This window comes from Notothenia rossii (assembly GCF_949606895.1).
Source record: "Notothenia rossii genome assembly, chromosome: 6".
In the NCBI taxonomy this organism is placed as follows: domain Eukaryota; kingdom Metazoa; phylum Chordata; class Actinopteri; order Perciformes; family Nototheniidae; genus Notothenia; species Notothenia rossii.
In genome coordinates, this window is record NC_136909.1 from 37,512,292 (window position 1) to 37,527,511 (window position 15,220).

A 15,220-nucleotide genomic window follows, 5' to 3' on the forward strand; every position below is an offset into this window, starting at 1 on the left:
GTGAGAAACGGTAGAATATCAGGAGCGATAGTCTGAAGGAGGTTTGGGGGGATAGGGTCCAGAGGACAGGTGGTAGGACGGGCAGAGGTAATGAGGGTAAGAACCTCACTTGGAGAGAGAGGGGAGAAGGAGGTCAGTGTGCAGGTGAAGGGTGGGTCTGGTGACCCAGCGGTGAGTAAAGGTGAGTCAGAAAAAGAAGAACGAATATCATCAACCTTTTTTTCAAAGTGGTTAACAAAGTCGCTTGACAGAAGGGAGGAGAGGGAAGGGGCTTTGGGGGGGGGGTCCAAGAGGGTGGAGAAGATGGAAAATAGTTTTTTGGGATTGGAATAGGAAGATTGTGTTAGGATTATGTTTTAAACAGGACCCAGGCGCAGGCAATGACTGAAGATGTTTAAATGGTTTATTGTTTCGGAGACTCAGGCAGGTTTGGTGATTATGGAGGTCCGGAGTGGAGGTAGGCAGTGAGAGGCTGGACTGATTACCAGGCAGGCAAGTAGGATGCAGGAAGAAGCAGGCAGGTTGGTTGGAAGCTCTGGTGGATGATGGCCGAGGGATTGCACTGGAAACACAAGAGAAACTAGTTACAAAGAGTACGGATTTACACGCAGACAGGATAACTGAATGGGCAGCCAGGAGGATGTAATACCACTGGTGTAGAAAACAATCTGGCGGTGAGTTGCTGGGAGACTGGAGTAGATAAGCTGTGTCCTGATTAGATGATGAGGGACAGCTGAGTCGGACGGCCAGGTGAGAGCAATCAGGCTGCTGCCTGCAAGGGACACCACACCCTCTCCACACACACACACAGGGGAACAAACAGGGACACAGTTTGGACTGTGACAGTACCCCCCCCTCAACGGGAGCCTCCAGGCGAACCACCAGGCTTATCTGGGTGGTCCCTGCGAAAGTCCCGAATGAGAGAGGGACATAGAATGAGCTTGCGGGACACCCAGCTCCTCTCCTCAGGACCATAACCCTCCCAATCAACCAGATACTGGTACCCACGGCCCCGGCGGCGAATGTCCAACAGCCGTCGGACCGTGTAGGCCGGGTGGTCATCAATAACAAGGGTGGGTGGAGGGGAGATGGCTGGAGGGCACAAAGGGCTGGACAACACTGGTTTCAACTGGGACACATGAAAGGTTGGGTGAATTCTCATAGAGGGAGGCAGCTTGAGTCTAACAGCAGATGGATTGATTATGCGCTCGATCACATAGGGGCCAATGAAGCGTGGTTTCAACTTCTTAGACTCAGCTTGTAAAGAAATATTCTTTGAAGAAAGCCAAACTTTCTGACCTGGTTGGAACTGGGGAGCTGCGGTCCGGTAGCGGTTTGCAATATGCCGATTGCGTTCATCGGAGCGGAGAAGGGCAGAGCGGGCATCCTTCCAAATCCTACGACAACGACGGAGATGGGCTTGGACAGAGGGAACTGCGATCTCATCCTCTTGGGCTGGGAACAAAGGGGGTTCTCCAAGAGAACATTCAAATGGGGACATACCGGTAGCAGCACTAGACAGTGAGTTATGAGCGTATTCAATCCAGGGCAGATGTAAGCTCCAGGAGGTGGGATTCCGGGAGGTGACACAGCGAAGTGCAGCTCCAAGGTCCTGATTGGCTCTTTCGGCCTGCCCGTTAGTCTGAGGATGATAGCCTGAGGAGAGACTGACAGATGCTCCAAGTGCTCGACAGAATGCTTTCCATACCTGAGATATGAACTGTGGCCCTCTGTCGGAAACAATGTCTGTTGGAATGCCATGGAACCGGACAACATGATTGACCAGGAGGTCAGCAGTTCCAGAGGCTGTGGGGAGTTTAGGAAGAGGCACAAAATGAACTGCTTTGGAAAAGCGATCAACAATAGTGAGAATGGTTGAGTTACCCTGTGAAACCGGGAGGCCGGTAACAAAATCTAGGCCGATGTGACTCCAGGGACGACTAGGGACTGGGAGAGGCTGGAGTAGACCGATAGGAGCCTGGTGTGAAGACTTGCTACGGGCGCAAATCGTGCAGGCCAGCACAAAGGCTCGAGAGTCCGCTTCCATAGAAGGTCACCAGAAGTGTCGTCTCAGGAGGGATAGGGTCCGACTCACACCCGGGTGGCAGGCAAAGCGGGAAGCATGGGTCCATAGGAGAACCTGTGAGCGGACAGAGTCAGGTACAAACAAACGGTTAGCAGGACCCTTTCCTGGATCTGGATGGTCTCTCTGTGCCTTCCTCACTGAGTTCTCAATCTCCCATGTTACAGCGCCCACTACTCTGGTAGCGGGGATTATGGTGTCAGGAGCTATGGGATCCTGATCCACTGCAAACTGCCGGGACAATGCGTCAGGTTTAAGGTTTCTAGAACCAGGTCGGTAGGTAAGGGTGAAGTTGAACCTCCCAAAAAACAATGCCCAGCGTGCCTGACGGGAGTTTAGTCGTTTGGCAGTTTGTATGTAGACCAGGTTCCTGTGGTCTGTCCACACAATGAATGGATGTTCAGAGCCTTCCAGCCAGTGCCTCCATTCTTCCAGCGCAAGCTTAACAGCAAGCAGCTCCCTGTTGCCAACATCATAGTTGCGCTCAGGGGTTGTCAGTCGTCGGGGAAAAAAAGCACAAGGGTGAAGCTTTTGGTCGGAGACTGAGCGTTGTGATAGAACCGCCCCCACACCGGTGTTGGATGCATCAACCTCAACAATAAACTGAAGAGATGAGTCAGGGTTCATAAGAATAGGAGCCGAGGTGAAACGTCTCTTCAGCTCAGAGAAGGCAGCCTCAGCCTGAGTAGTCCACGAGAAGGGGATTGCTGGGGAGGTGAGTTGGTTGAGAGGACCGGCAACACGACTGTAGTCTCTGATGAACCGGCGATAGAAATTTGCAAAGCCCAAGAAACGTTGGAGCTGCTTCCTGGTGGAAGGCTTGGGCCATTGTGCCACTGCTTGTACCTTCTCTGGGTCTGTTCTCAGCTGACCTTGCTCAATGATGTAGCCCAGGAAATCCACTGAATCCACGTGAAATTTGCATTTCTCTACTTTGACAAACAGCTTGTTCTCGAGGAGCCTTTGTAGAACCTGCTGCACATGTTGGGTGTGTTCCTCCATGGTCTGTGAGAATATCAAGATATCATCAAGATACACAAATACTGAACGGTTCAGGAAGTCACGGAGGACATCGTTCACAAGAGCCTGGAAGACAGCTGGGGCATTGGTGAGTCCAAAGGGCATCACTAGATACTCGAAATGGCCTAGTGGGGTGTTGAACGCCGTCTTCCACTCGTCTCCTTGACGTATGCGGACCAGGTGGTAAGCACTCTTGAGGTCGAGTTTCGAGAAAATGGTGGCCTTCTGTAGGGGTTCGAAGGCTGAATTGATGAGGGGCAGTGGATACTTGTTCTTGATGGTGATGTTGTTAAGGCCCCGGTAGTCAATGCAGGGGCGTAGGGAGCGGTCCTTCTTGGATACAAAGAAGAAGCCTGCTCCGGCGGGAGAAGAAGAGGGTCTTATGATGCCAGCAGCCAGTGAGTCTTTGATGTATGTCTCCATGGCCTCACGCTCAGTTCGGGACAAGTTAAACAGGCGACTGGATGGGAGAGATGCCCCAGGAAGAAGATCTATTGTACAGTCGTAAGGGCGATGAGGGGGCAGAAAAAGAGCTCGCTGCTTGCTGAAAACCTCTCCCAGGCGATGATAAACCGGAGGGACAGCGGACAAGTTGAGTGCTCCTGCTGAACTGGAGGAATACCGACCTCTGCTGGGGGAATTGCAGACCGCAGGCATGAAGAGTGACAAAAGGAACTCCAACTCCTTACTTGATTCTCCGACCAGTCCATGTGGGGGTTGTGCAGTCTTAACCATGGCTGGCCCAGAACTAGGGGTGTGTGAGGGGAGGACATGACGCGGAACTGAATCATTTCATGGTGATTACCGGACAGGACGAGATGTAGGGGTTCGGTGACATGGGTAACGCGTGCCAGGAGCTTCCCATTCAGACCTCGAGCATTGAGAGGAGCTGTCAGAGGTTGAGTTGAGATGCCGGCTGAGGCAACCAGTTGGGCATCCAAAAAACTCTCATCAGCCCCAGAGTCCACTAGGGCAGGCAGAGAGAGAGACTGTTGATTTAACAGCAGTGTGGCTTCAAGAGGCTTGCGGGTCTGGGGGGTTGAGGAAGAAACAGCCTTGCTCACCAGTATCCCCACCTTTACTGGCGAGCACCCTCTTTTGGGCGCTGGGGGCATGTGTCCACGAGATGACCGGAGTGAGCACAGTAGACACAAAGTCCCTCTCTCATTCTCCGGAGACGTTCTTGGGGAGTGAGTCGGGCTCTGCCTAGCTGCATCGGTTCCTCTGAAGACAGGAGAGGAGAAAATACTTCAGATGGAGCACTAGGACTTGGGAAAGTCTCCGACCTGAATCTTGCGAGAGGAGACGAGACAGGGCGAGAGGGGAGTGACCCAGGAGATCGACTGGCTCTTTCCCTACGGCGCTCCCTAAGGCGGTTATCCAGTCTTATGGCTAGGGAGACCAACTCATCCAAGTTAGCTGATTCGTCCCTGACTGCTAACTCATCTTTAACAGAATCAGTTAGCCCGGTTTGAAAAACCCCTTGAAGCGCTGTGTCATTCCACCCCGCCTCTGCCGCTAAGGTCCTAAATTCCACTGAGTATTCGGCTACACTACGGGAGCCCTGTCGCAGTGAGAGGAGGCGTTTAGTAGCGTCCCTACCGCTGACGGGGTGGTGGAACATTTTCTTCATTTCTTCTGTAAACTCTGGATAAGAATAACAGAGGTTGGACTGACTCTCCCATACAGCTGATGCCCAGGCTAGGGCGCTACCTGTAAGTAAACCTATCATATAACAAATCTTAGCTCTGTCATTAGCATAAGTAGACGGCTGCTGCTCAAACACAAGAGAACACTGCATTAAGAAAGAGTTACATGTCCCTAAGGCACCTGCGTACCGCTCTGGAGTGGGAATGTTTGGCTCACGTGAAGGGAGAGCGGGCTGGGCTGGAACCTGTGCTAAGGGAGCTGGATCCTCCAGAGCAGGCGGAGCAAGATGAGTTGAAACCAGGTTGAGGTGATGTCCCATCTGTGCTACATTGGCGGCTAGTGATGCGAGGTTATCCATAACCTCTCTGAGCATCTGGTCATGCCGGCCCACGAGGACGCCTTGGTTGGAGAGAGCCTCACGAATTGGGTCCAGGCCTGCTGGGTCCATGGTGGCCAGATTGTTCTGTTAGGATTATGTTTTAAACAGGACCCAGGCGCAGGCAATGACTGAAGATGTTTAAATGGTTTATTGTTTCGGAGACTCAGGCAGGTTTGGTGATTATGGAGGTCCGGAGTGGAGGTAGGCAGTGAGAGGCTGGACTGATTACCAGGCAGGCAGGTAGGATGCAGGAAGAAGCAGGCAGGTTGGCTGGAAGCTCTGGTGGATGATGGCCGAGGGATTGCACTGGAAACACAAGATAAACTAGTTACAAAGAGTAAGGATTTACACGCAGACAGGATAACTGAATGGGCAGCCAGGAGGATGTAATACCACTGGTGTAGAAAACAATCTGGCGGTGAGTTGCTGGGAGACTGGAGTAGATAAGCTGTGTCCTGATTAGATGATGAGGGACAGCTGAGTCGGACGGCCAGGTGAGAGCAATCAGGCTGCTGCCTGCAAGGGACACCACACCCTCTCCACACACACACACACAGGGGAACAAACAGGGACACAGTTTGGACTGTGACAGATTGGATCTTATCTTGAAAGAAAGTGCCTTTTTGCCTGAGAGATCGAAGCGGAGAAAGAGGAGAGGAGAGCCTGATAGGTTAGGAGGTCGTCATGGTGTTTGGATTTCCACCGTTTCCGCTCAGCTGCCCGAAGGATGGTTCTATTAGCACGCAGTGCGTCATTTAGCCAGGGAGCAGGAGGGGACTGACGAGCCTGCCGAGATGTGAGAGGACAGAGAGAGTCCAGAGAGGATGAGAGAGTAGAGAGGAGAGTTTCTGCAGCAGAGTTTGGAGGCAGGAGTTGGAACGAGTCAGAGTAAGGGAGGGCTGAGAGCACCGATGAGGGAAAGGTAGAAGGGGAGAGGGAACGGAGGTTGCGGCGGACAGGTGCAGAATTAGAAGAGATTAGTTTGTTATGTTTGGAAAGGGGTAGAGAGAATGAAATGAAGAAGTGATCGGATGTGTGAAGCGGGTTTACAGTGAGGTTAGAAGTAGAGCAGTTCCTTGAGAATATGAGATCAAGGATATTGCCAGCGTTATGAATTGGTGGGGATGGAGACAGGGAGAAAGCAAAGGCGGTTAAAAGAGATGTTAGTTCAGCTATCTTCCCTGTCTGGAGGTTGAAGTCTCCGAGAAGTACAGCGGGAGGGCCAGTTTCAGGGATGTGTGAGAGGAGATTATCTAATTCCTCCAAGAAGTCCCCCAAGGCGCCTGTTGGACGGTAGAGAACAACAATGGTTCATTGTATAGGATGGGTTACTGCGACGGCATGGAATTCAAAGGTGGAAGGAGTGAAGTTAGGTAGCTTGAAGAGGCAAAAAAATTCCATTTGGGAGAGAGCAGGAGACCAGTGCCACCTCCTCTGTCAGTGGGTCTGGGTGTATGGGAGAAGGAATATGCTGTGGAGAGAGCTGCTGGGGTGGATGTGTTGGATGGAGTAATCCAGGTCTCAGTGAGAGCAAGGAAATCCAGAGACTGCAGGTAAGCGTAGCCAGAGATGAAGTCAGCCTTAGGAACAGCTGATTGGCAGTTCCACAGGCCCCCTGAAACTAGATGTTTGATCTCAGTGGAGCATGTGGGATAGACGAGAGCAGGCCGGTTATATCGATTAGGAGATACACGGGGCCAGTGATAATTGCGAGAAGACAATGTCTAATGTCTTTGTCAGTCTTTGACTCCCGCAGGACCCTAATGTCTTTGTCAGTCTTCGTCTGTCTGACGCTGATGCTCCAGGAAAGAGCTACCTAAAATGGACACCTGATTGCTGAGTTCTCACAGCTGTGGGGCAACGCCCCTTTAATTAGTTAACTCTCTGCAGCTGGTGGCCCTCAAAAGGAAATCTAGACTGGCTCCCTCCTGAGTTCTTATTGTCTTTTCAGTGGCACAATGGTTTTACAATTACATTAAACCCTAAGTTATAAAGTTATGAGTTTAACCCTTAATACAGTTACACCTACTCAATAAAGCTCTTAGTATTCTACAAATGTGACCCGCTCTATCGAAATCAGTCGGAAGTCGCAACGGCTAATTTCAAAATAAACGTGGATTTGCATAAAAAAATATTTTTTCGGGGTTCGGGTGTTTTGTTTGAATTTAAATAAACAAAGTCTTAGCTTTCAGAATATGAAACTTTTATTTCCAAAATCACACGATAAATAAATGTTTGTAGCTTGTAAAGGGAAGATGACAGGCACCTCTCACTCGCAATCTGCTGTTCCTCAGCGCTGCTTCCCCTCCCTCCCTGATATTATGAATGTAAGCGTATAGTAATCATAGATAACACGGCAGGGTCCGTTACAGTTTGTTTTCATGATTTTAAATAAACAAAGTCTTGGCTTTCAGAATATTAAACTTGTTTTGGAAAATTCAGATGATAAATACAACTTTGAAGCTTTTAACGGCATAATTACAATCGGAGAACGGAGTAACTTAACGTCACAGCAGGCATAACAACAGCCGGTGTTTCTCGTGAGTGTTTTCTCCAGGAAACAAACACAATACACACAAACGCAAAAATACACAAACACACATACTCACGAGCTTCCCCCAGACCAGTAATCCAAACGAAAATATTTTCCCTCCGTACTATTTTGATAATTTGCTCCGCTAATAATCAATCAGATCGATCCAGAGAAGAGGAAACTTTGAAGGCCTTTTTCTCAAAATGATGACTCGGTGACAGTCATTATATAATGTGCCATATTTTGCTTAATATTTGGAGTACAAAAACAATCCTGATATCTTTAGAAAACTAGGAATCTCAGAAGTGATCATTATTTATTGAGCAGTATACTCTTTCACATTGAATCATAACAAGTCATACTGAATGTAAATACAACTGACTCTAAAGTAAGTCCCAGTCTGTGACATTGGACATTTTGAAGACTCAAAGTCCCAAGCAGTAGGTAGAATATTAGCTATTCTATGTAATGTGCACAGAAAATAAATAGTTAACTGAATACTGGGATGGAAATTGCCTAAGCACTCAGTAAAACATAAACACCCACAAAAAGCTTCTGAATGATAAGAAGTATAATTAAAACATAATGCAATCATTTTGAGAGAGAGTACCGAAGTTAAAGAACTCAGAAAATAATCTCTTATCGAACTGAGGGTCCAGTAAAACACACTGACTGCGTCTCTACATGGCATCAGTAAGCCGTGTATGAGTATTATCCCGGTTATGATCATATTGGGGATATGGTGTACACATGAGCACAGAGTGTAGTGTCGCGTCAATTATGTTAAGTTTTGTGATTTTGTTTTTGCAAGTAAAGATTAGTTTTCTTCAAACCTTTTTTGTGTCTGGGTTGTGCATTTGAGTCCTCCAAACTATTGAGTCAAGGTTCCTAACAGAACGAACCGACCAGTATGGACTCAGCCAACCCCAAGACGCTCCAGACCGCCCTGTCTGCACAGGGAAACATCATCCATCAGCACCAGGAGCAGCTAAAAACCATTAGCCATGGAGTGAAAGACCTTTCAGAACGCCAGGAGGATTTCCAAACCTCTGTCACGTCACAGGTGAACCATCTGGCAGAACAGCTCCACAGAGTCCTCACTCATCTAGAGGCAACTTCTACAGCTCTGATTCCTGCTACGCCACCTGATGCCAATCCTGCTGCTAATCAGGCCGAGGTCAGTTTCTCTCCTGTCCCACTGCGGTTGGCATCGCCAGAGAAATATTCAGGTGAATCTGGCAACTGCAGAACCTTCATAGTCCAGTGTGACCTGCATTACAAACTTAACCCAGCCGCGTTTGTGTCAGATGAGGCTAAAATAGCATTTATGATCTCCCATTTAACTGGCAGAGCTGCCGCATGGGCCACTGTGGAGTGGTCAAGAGACTCCAGTACAGGGGTCGGCAACCCCTGGCACGCGTGCCAGCATTGGCACGCGGCACCGTAACCAGTGGCACACTAGGAATAAGTGGAATAAGTGTGCAAAATATTTAAATTGTATTTTCGGATCCTAAACGAGACCGCCGCCAGAGCGCGTCTCCCCGTTACCTGCAGAAGGAAGCCATGCACGCAACGCAGCCCCGCTCTCTTTAACTCCAGGTGACTTTCTGCCGCTTTCCTCCGTGGTGCAGTGCTGATCGTTTCACCACGGAGGAAAGCACTTCACTAATTGCAGTACCCAAAAGGAGCTATACAAATGCCGCAGTTTTTGCGTGGCTGTGTATTTAGTTGAAAGCCCAGTGGCGATCTGCTCATCTCTCATCGAAATAATATGCTACAAAGGGGCGGACTGGCTATCTGTGTGTTGCACTTTCCTGTCGGCTCCCAGACCGTAGTCGAGGAGGGCAGAAGCAACAAGCTTCAGGTTCAATAACCCACTTTAGCTTAAATGACTGGAGAGAGGCGAGCTCTTCTTGGGAGGCCGTTGCATTTATTTAGCTGTTCTTCTGTTTCACAAAATACATCACAGACCTCTGTTTTTCTGCTTCCTCGTTTCACTTCCAGAAACATACACACGTTCCCTCACTGTCGCTCTACCATCCATAAACACATATGCACAAGCCACACCCCTCTCTCTCTCTCTCTTAAAGGGACAGCGATCTCATCTCACTCTGCATTACCCTAATATCATAACATGTGTGCTCTGGAAAATCACAGAACGGACGATCGTCCTTATTATTATGCCGTTTAAACCAATTATTTAAATGTGTTAAATTCGGCATCATGTAAGTTGCGCTGACAGGTCCACACACTGCTTCCCCTCAGCGAGGCTCCCCCGCCCTCCTGTCGATAGTTCACGAGCGTCAAGCTCCTCAACCGCCCCCCCGCTCGTTGATAATTCTCGATCGTTGGCACGCTGATCAATTTTTTTTTTTTAAATGGCACTTCATATCAAAAAGGTTGCCGACCCCTGCTCCAGTATATGTAGATCTTTCACAGCATTGAAAGACACTATGAGCAGGATTTTTTATCTTACCTCACCTGCCGGTGATGCCACCCGTTTACTCATGCAGCTCAAACAGCACCCACGGCCAGTATTAGATTATGCCATAGAGTTCCATACCATAGCCATAGACAGTAACTGGAACACCCCAGCATTAATAGACGCCTTCCGGAATGGACTCTCTGAAACCATCAAAGACCACCTGGCTCCACTATAACTACCATAAGACCTTGAATCTCTGATTTCCATGTCTATCCGAGTCCGAGAAAGAGAGAGAGAACGGCGCCAAACTGCAACAAGACATCCCAGCCACCAGGGGCGCTCTCTGGATAAGCAGCCTTCATGGGATCCCTTGTTTCACTCTTCATCAGGCCCCGCAGGAACAGCGCCATCACAGGCACCGGATGAGCCAATGCAGCTCGGGAGAACAAGGATTTCTCCAGAGGAAAGACGGCGCGGACTGCAGGAGGGATGCTGCTTTTACTGTGGCCAATCGGGTCACCAGCAGGCGACATGCACTGGAAAAGGGCATGCTCACCAACCATGAGGAGGGCGCTGGTGAGCAAGATTTCCTCTGACTATCCTCCTCGCACACTCACCCAGGTTAGAGTCACAGCTAACAGTCAGACACATACTCTGGGGGCGCTAATTGACTCTGGGGCTAATGAAAGCCTCATAGACTGGGGTTTAGCTAAACGCCTTAATATTAAGACTGTCCCTCTCAAGCATCCCGTCAATGCCAGCGCCCTAGATGGCAGACTAATGTGTAAAGTAACTGGAACCCATTCAAGTGACAATTGATAATAATCATGTAGAAATAATGCAGTTTCATCTATTCAATTCAGCACAAAATCCACTGATTTTGGAGTTTCCTTTGTTAAAAACACATAACCCACATATTGATTGGTGTTCAGGACAAATTAAGGGATGGGGAGGGAATTGTGAACAGACCTGTAAGTCCGGCCATTTTCCCCACCATGCTGTCACCAAAGCCCCAGTAACCCAACTCAGCTCAGAGACCATGTCCTGTAGAGCCCCACAAACTGTTGCAGTTTCTGATAGAAGCTCAGATTTTCCTGACCTTTCCAAGGTCCCCTCATGCTACCATGACATTAAATAGGTTTTTTAATAAAAACCAAAGCTCTGTCACTGCCCCCTCATCATCCTTTTGACTGTGCCATCGACCTGCTGCCTGGCGCACCCATCCCTAGGGGGCACTTATACTCCATCTCGGGACCAGAGCGGGCGGCCATGGACGATTACATCTCCTCCTTGTTGAAAGCGGGGATAATCCTTCCCTCTTCTTCACCTGCTGGTGCAGGATTCTTCTTTATGGGTAAGAAGGATGGGTCGCTCAGGCCATGCATTGACTACAGCCCATTGAACAAAATAACTGTTAAGAACCGCCACCCACTCCCGCTGATGTCTTCAGCATTTGAACTGCTTCAAACAGCTAAAGTTTTTACCAAACTCGATCTTAGGAATGTTTACTACCTCGTCAGGATTAGAGAGGGAGACGAGTGGAAAACGGGGTTCAACACCCCAAGCGGACATTATGAATATCGGGTCATGCCTTGTGGACTATGTAAGGCTCCTGCTGTATTTCAGGCTATGGTAAATGACATTTTGAGAGAGTATTTGAATGTTTCTGTTTTCGTGTATCTGGACGATATTTAGATGTTCTCCCCAGATAGTCAGTCTCATGTCATGCATGTCCGCCAAGTTCTCCAGAAGCTTCTTGAGAATCAGTTGTATGTGAAAGCTGAAAAGTGCGACTTCCATGTAACCACTTTTTCCTTCCTGGGCTACATTGTCACCGCCAATCAGGTGCAGATGGATCCATCCAAGGTCAGTGCGGTGACAAACTGGCCCACTCCTGATAGCAGCAAAAGAGTTAAACAATTCCTGGGGTTTGCCAACTTTTACCGGAAGTTTATACGCAACTTCCGTTCTGTGGCCGCACCTTTGCATGCTCTCACCTCCTCTAAAGTTTCTTTTCAGTGGACCTCCCAGGCCGCCTTCCAATGCCTCAAGAAAAGATTCACCACGGCACCTGTACTCACTGTTCCGGATCCCAGAGACAGTTTGTGGTTGAGGTTGACACATCCAACGAGGGCATAGGGGCTGGGTTGTCCCAGAGATTCTCAGAGGGTAACAGGATGCACCCCTGTGCCTATCTATCGCGTAAGTTCACCTCAGCTGAGAGAAATGATGATGTGGGGAACAAGGAGTTACTCGCTGTCAAAGCAGCATTGGAGGAGTGGAGACACTGGCTAGAAGGGGCGGAGCAACTATTTCTTGTTTGGACTGACCACAATAATTTAGAATATGTTAGGAAAGCCAAGCGACTAAATTCACGCCAGGCCCGGTGGACTCTGTTCTTCAGCAGATTTAACTTCACAATATCTTTTCGGCCCGGTACACAAAACCGTAAGCCAGACGCACTGTCTCGTCTCTTGAGCCTGAACATAATGCCAAGGAACCAGTGTCAATCCTTCCACGGAACTGTGTGGTTGGGATCGGTAACATGGCAGATAGAAACAGATGTGAAGCTGGCGAATGTTGTGAGCCCGGTACCCAGTGAGTGTCCAGGCAACCGCTTGTTTGTCCCTGTGTCTTTACGCTCTCAGGTAATCCACTGGGCTCACACGTCCAAGTTCACATACCATCCGGGGGTCCGACGAACAATGTTTGCCATAAAGCAGTGGTTCTGGTGGCCGGCCATGAAAAAAGAGGTCTCAGAGTACGTGGCGGCCTGTCCAGTGTGTGCCCGGAATAAGACCTCTTCCCAGGCCCAGATGGGTCTGCTCCAGCCCCTCCCAGTGCCTCAGCGACCATGGTCGCACATCTCCATGGAATTTGTGACTGGACTACCGCCCTCCAAAGGTAAAGCTACCGTCCTGACGGTGGTAGACCGTTTCTCAAAGATGGCACATTTCATTCCTCTGCTCAAACTTCCCTCTGCCAAGAAGACGGCAGAGGTCATGTTAACTCACGTGTTCAGAATCCATGGTTTCCCCAGTGACATAGTCTCCGACAGAGGACCACAGTTCATTTTCCAACTTCTGGAAGGAGTTTTGCAAGCTCCTCGGCGCCACCGTCAGCTTATCTTCCGGTTATCACCTGCAGTCCAAAGGTCAGACAGAGTGCCTGAACCAAGACCTCGAAACATGCCTCAGGTGCCTCGTGTCCCAGAAACAGACCACTTGGAGCGATCACCTTACCTGGGTAGAGTATGCCCACAACATTCTCCCCTCGGCTGCCATGGGTCTTTCCCCTTTCCAGTGTGCTAACGGGTACCAGCCTCCTCTCTTCCCTGTTAATGAGGAAGAAGTTAAAGTTCCATCCTCGCATGCCATGGTCCGACGCTGTCGGCGGGTTTGGGCCGGTGCTCGGCAGGCGCTACTCCGGACCTCGACCCGGATGAAGTCAGCGGCGGATCGTCACTGGCGTGCGGCCCCCCTCTACAGGGCGGGCCAGAAAGCCTGGCTCTCCACCAAGGATCTACCCTTACACGTTCACTCCAAGAAGTTGGCACCGAGGTTTGTGGGTCCTTTCCCAATTTCAAGAGTCATTAACCCTGTCCCTGTGCGCCTCAAACTCCCCAGATCTTTAAGGGTCCATCCCACGTTTCACGTGAGCAAACTCAAGCCAGTTCGAGAGAGCACTCTGGTTCCCGCCTCCAAGCCCCCTCCACCACCCCGGATCATTGAAGGTGGCCCGGTGTACACAGTCAGGAAACTTTTGGCGGTCCGCAAACGGGGCCGAGGACGACCATTCTTGGTCGATTGGGAGGGTTACGGCACCGAGGAGCGTTGTTGGGTCTCCTCAATTTCGTTGTGGACAAGACACTCATCAGTGACTTCTACAGATGTAGCGATTCATTTCAGACAGTTTGAAATGCGAGGGCCGTGATTGGTACGTGATCTGCCCTCGCTCAAGGGAAAACCTCCAGCTTGACTTGAGACCGCCCCCGCGATAGATACATGTAATTATAATGAAGCCAGCTGCAATGGATCATTGATCCACCAGGAGGTGCAGTGGGGTTCCACACTGGAGCTCATGTGAAATAAAGTCAGATACAGTACGCTGGATGTACAGCGGAACTTTGTTAAGATCCATATGTCACGGATATCATACTCTGTGCTAAATAAGAGACATGTAATCATTTACAAAACATCACCATGTTGTTATTTAACAGAATAATGTTGTTTAGTCGAAAAAAACGAACAGGAGGAAATGCAGCCCGGCTCTCGATTTTTAATCCTAATTTAATCATCATCTTCACCACCATCATTTATGTTTATGTTCGCCGAATTGACATGAAATCACTGACACATATGAATATACTGTATTCAACTTCATTAAAACGTTATTAACGTGCCTAAACTCAGTAATTCACTAAAAATATTTATATTTTAATGGAGCCTCGTCGGCAGATCAGGATCCCAAAGCGTAGTGGAGGGATCCTGATCTGCATGACGGGTGCTATTTTCCCCATAAGGAACAAGTCGCTGCAAATTATCCCGCTTATTTCACGGCCACATCCTCAACAAAGTAACGACATGACTCCCAATATTAATTTAAATGCTTTTATTGATTTAGAAAATGTTTTTATTGATTTAAAAAATGGTTGTATGTATTGATTTAAATTGACATGCATCCGCTAAGAAAAATAGTCCGTTGTTACAGTTTTTTAAACAGTCTGAATGAAACGGCAGCTCTCAGCTGTGTATTTACACAACTAATGGCCCATCAACCACAGCTCTATCCCCCCCCTCCCCCCCTGATCTTTCTTCTCCAGCAGCTAAATTAACTGTAGGTTACTCTGAGTGACCATAGACTGTATATGACAAGCTTACAGTTAGTGACGTAACAACACCATAAAAGCTGGTGGGTTGAAAGCAATACAGGAGGTAAAAATAACGAGAATAATTGTGATTTATTTATTGTGGCTTTTATGTTTTTAGGAATAAAATGTTATGTAATTCAGGCTTATAGTTCACCCTTCTCTAAAAGCCATCAACAATGACAATATTCATAGTAATTTAATAAATCCTTCCAACACACATTGTAAAAAATAGCCTACTGTAAGTTAATAAATCATTCCAA

At 48.7% G+C, this 15,220-nt stretch overlaps 1 protein-coding gene and 1 long non-coding RNA gene across 2 annotated transcripts; both read right to left on the bottom strand.

The window, feature by feature from the left end:
• Positions 1-507: 507 nt before the first annotated feature.
• On the bottom strand, positions 508-2,047 carry LOC307044575 (uncharacterized protein; the record flags this gene model as incomplete). Its single annotated transcript, XM_079689885.1, has 4 exons — positions 508-562; positions 650-1,129; positions 1,300-1,455; positions 1,709-2,047. 3 exons carry the CDS (start codon positions 2,045-2,047, stop codon positions 857-859), a joined length of 768 nt encoding a protein of 255 aa, XP_079546011.1. The 3' UTR covers positions 508-562; positions 650-856.
• A 1,858-nt stretch (positions 2,048-3,905) lies between these two features.
• On the bottom strand, positions 3,906-5,722 carry LOC307043412. The gene is made up of 3 exons (XR_013809376.1): positions 5,526-5,722; positions 4,970-5,438; positions 3,906-4,327 (listed from the first exon to the last, which is right to left on the bottom strand). It is a non-coding gene; the product is annotated as an uncharacterized lncRNA (long non-coding RNA).
• Between the last annotated feature and the right edge of the window lie 9,498 nt (positions 5,723-15,220).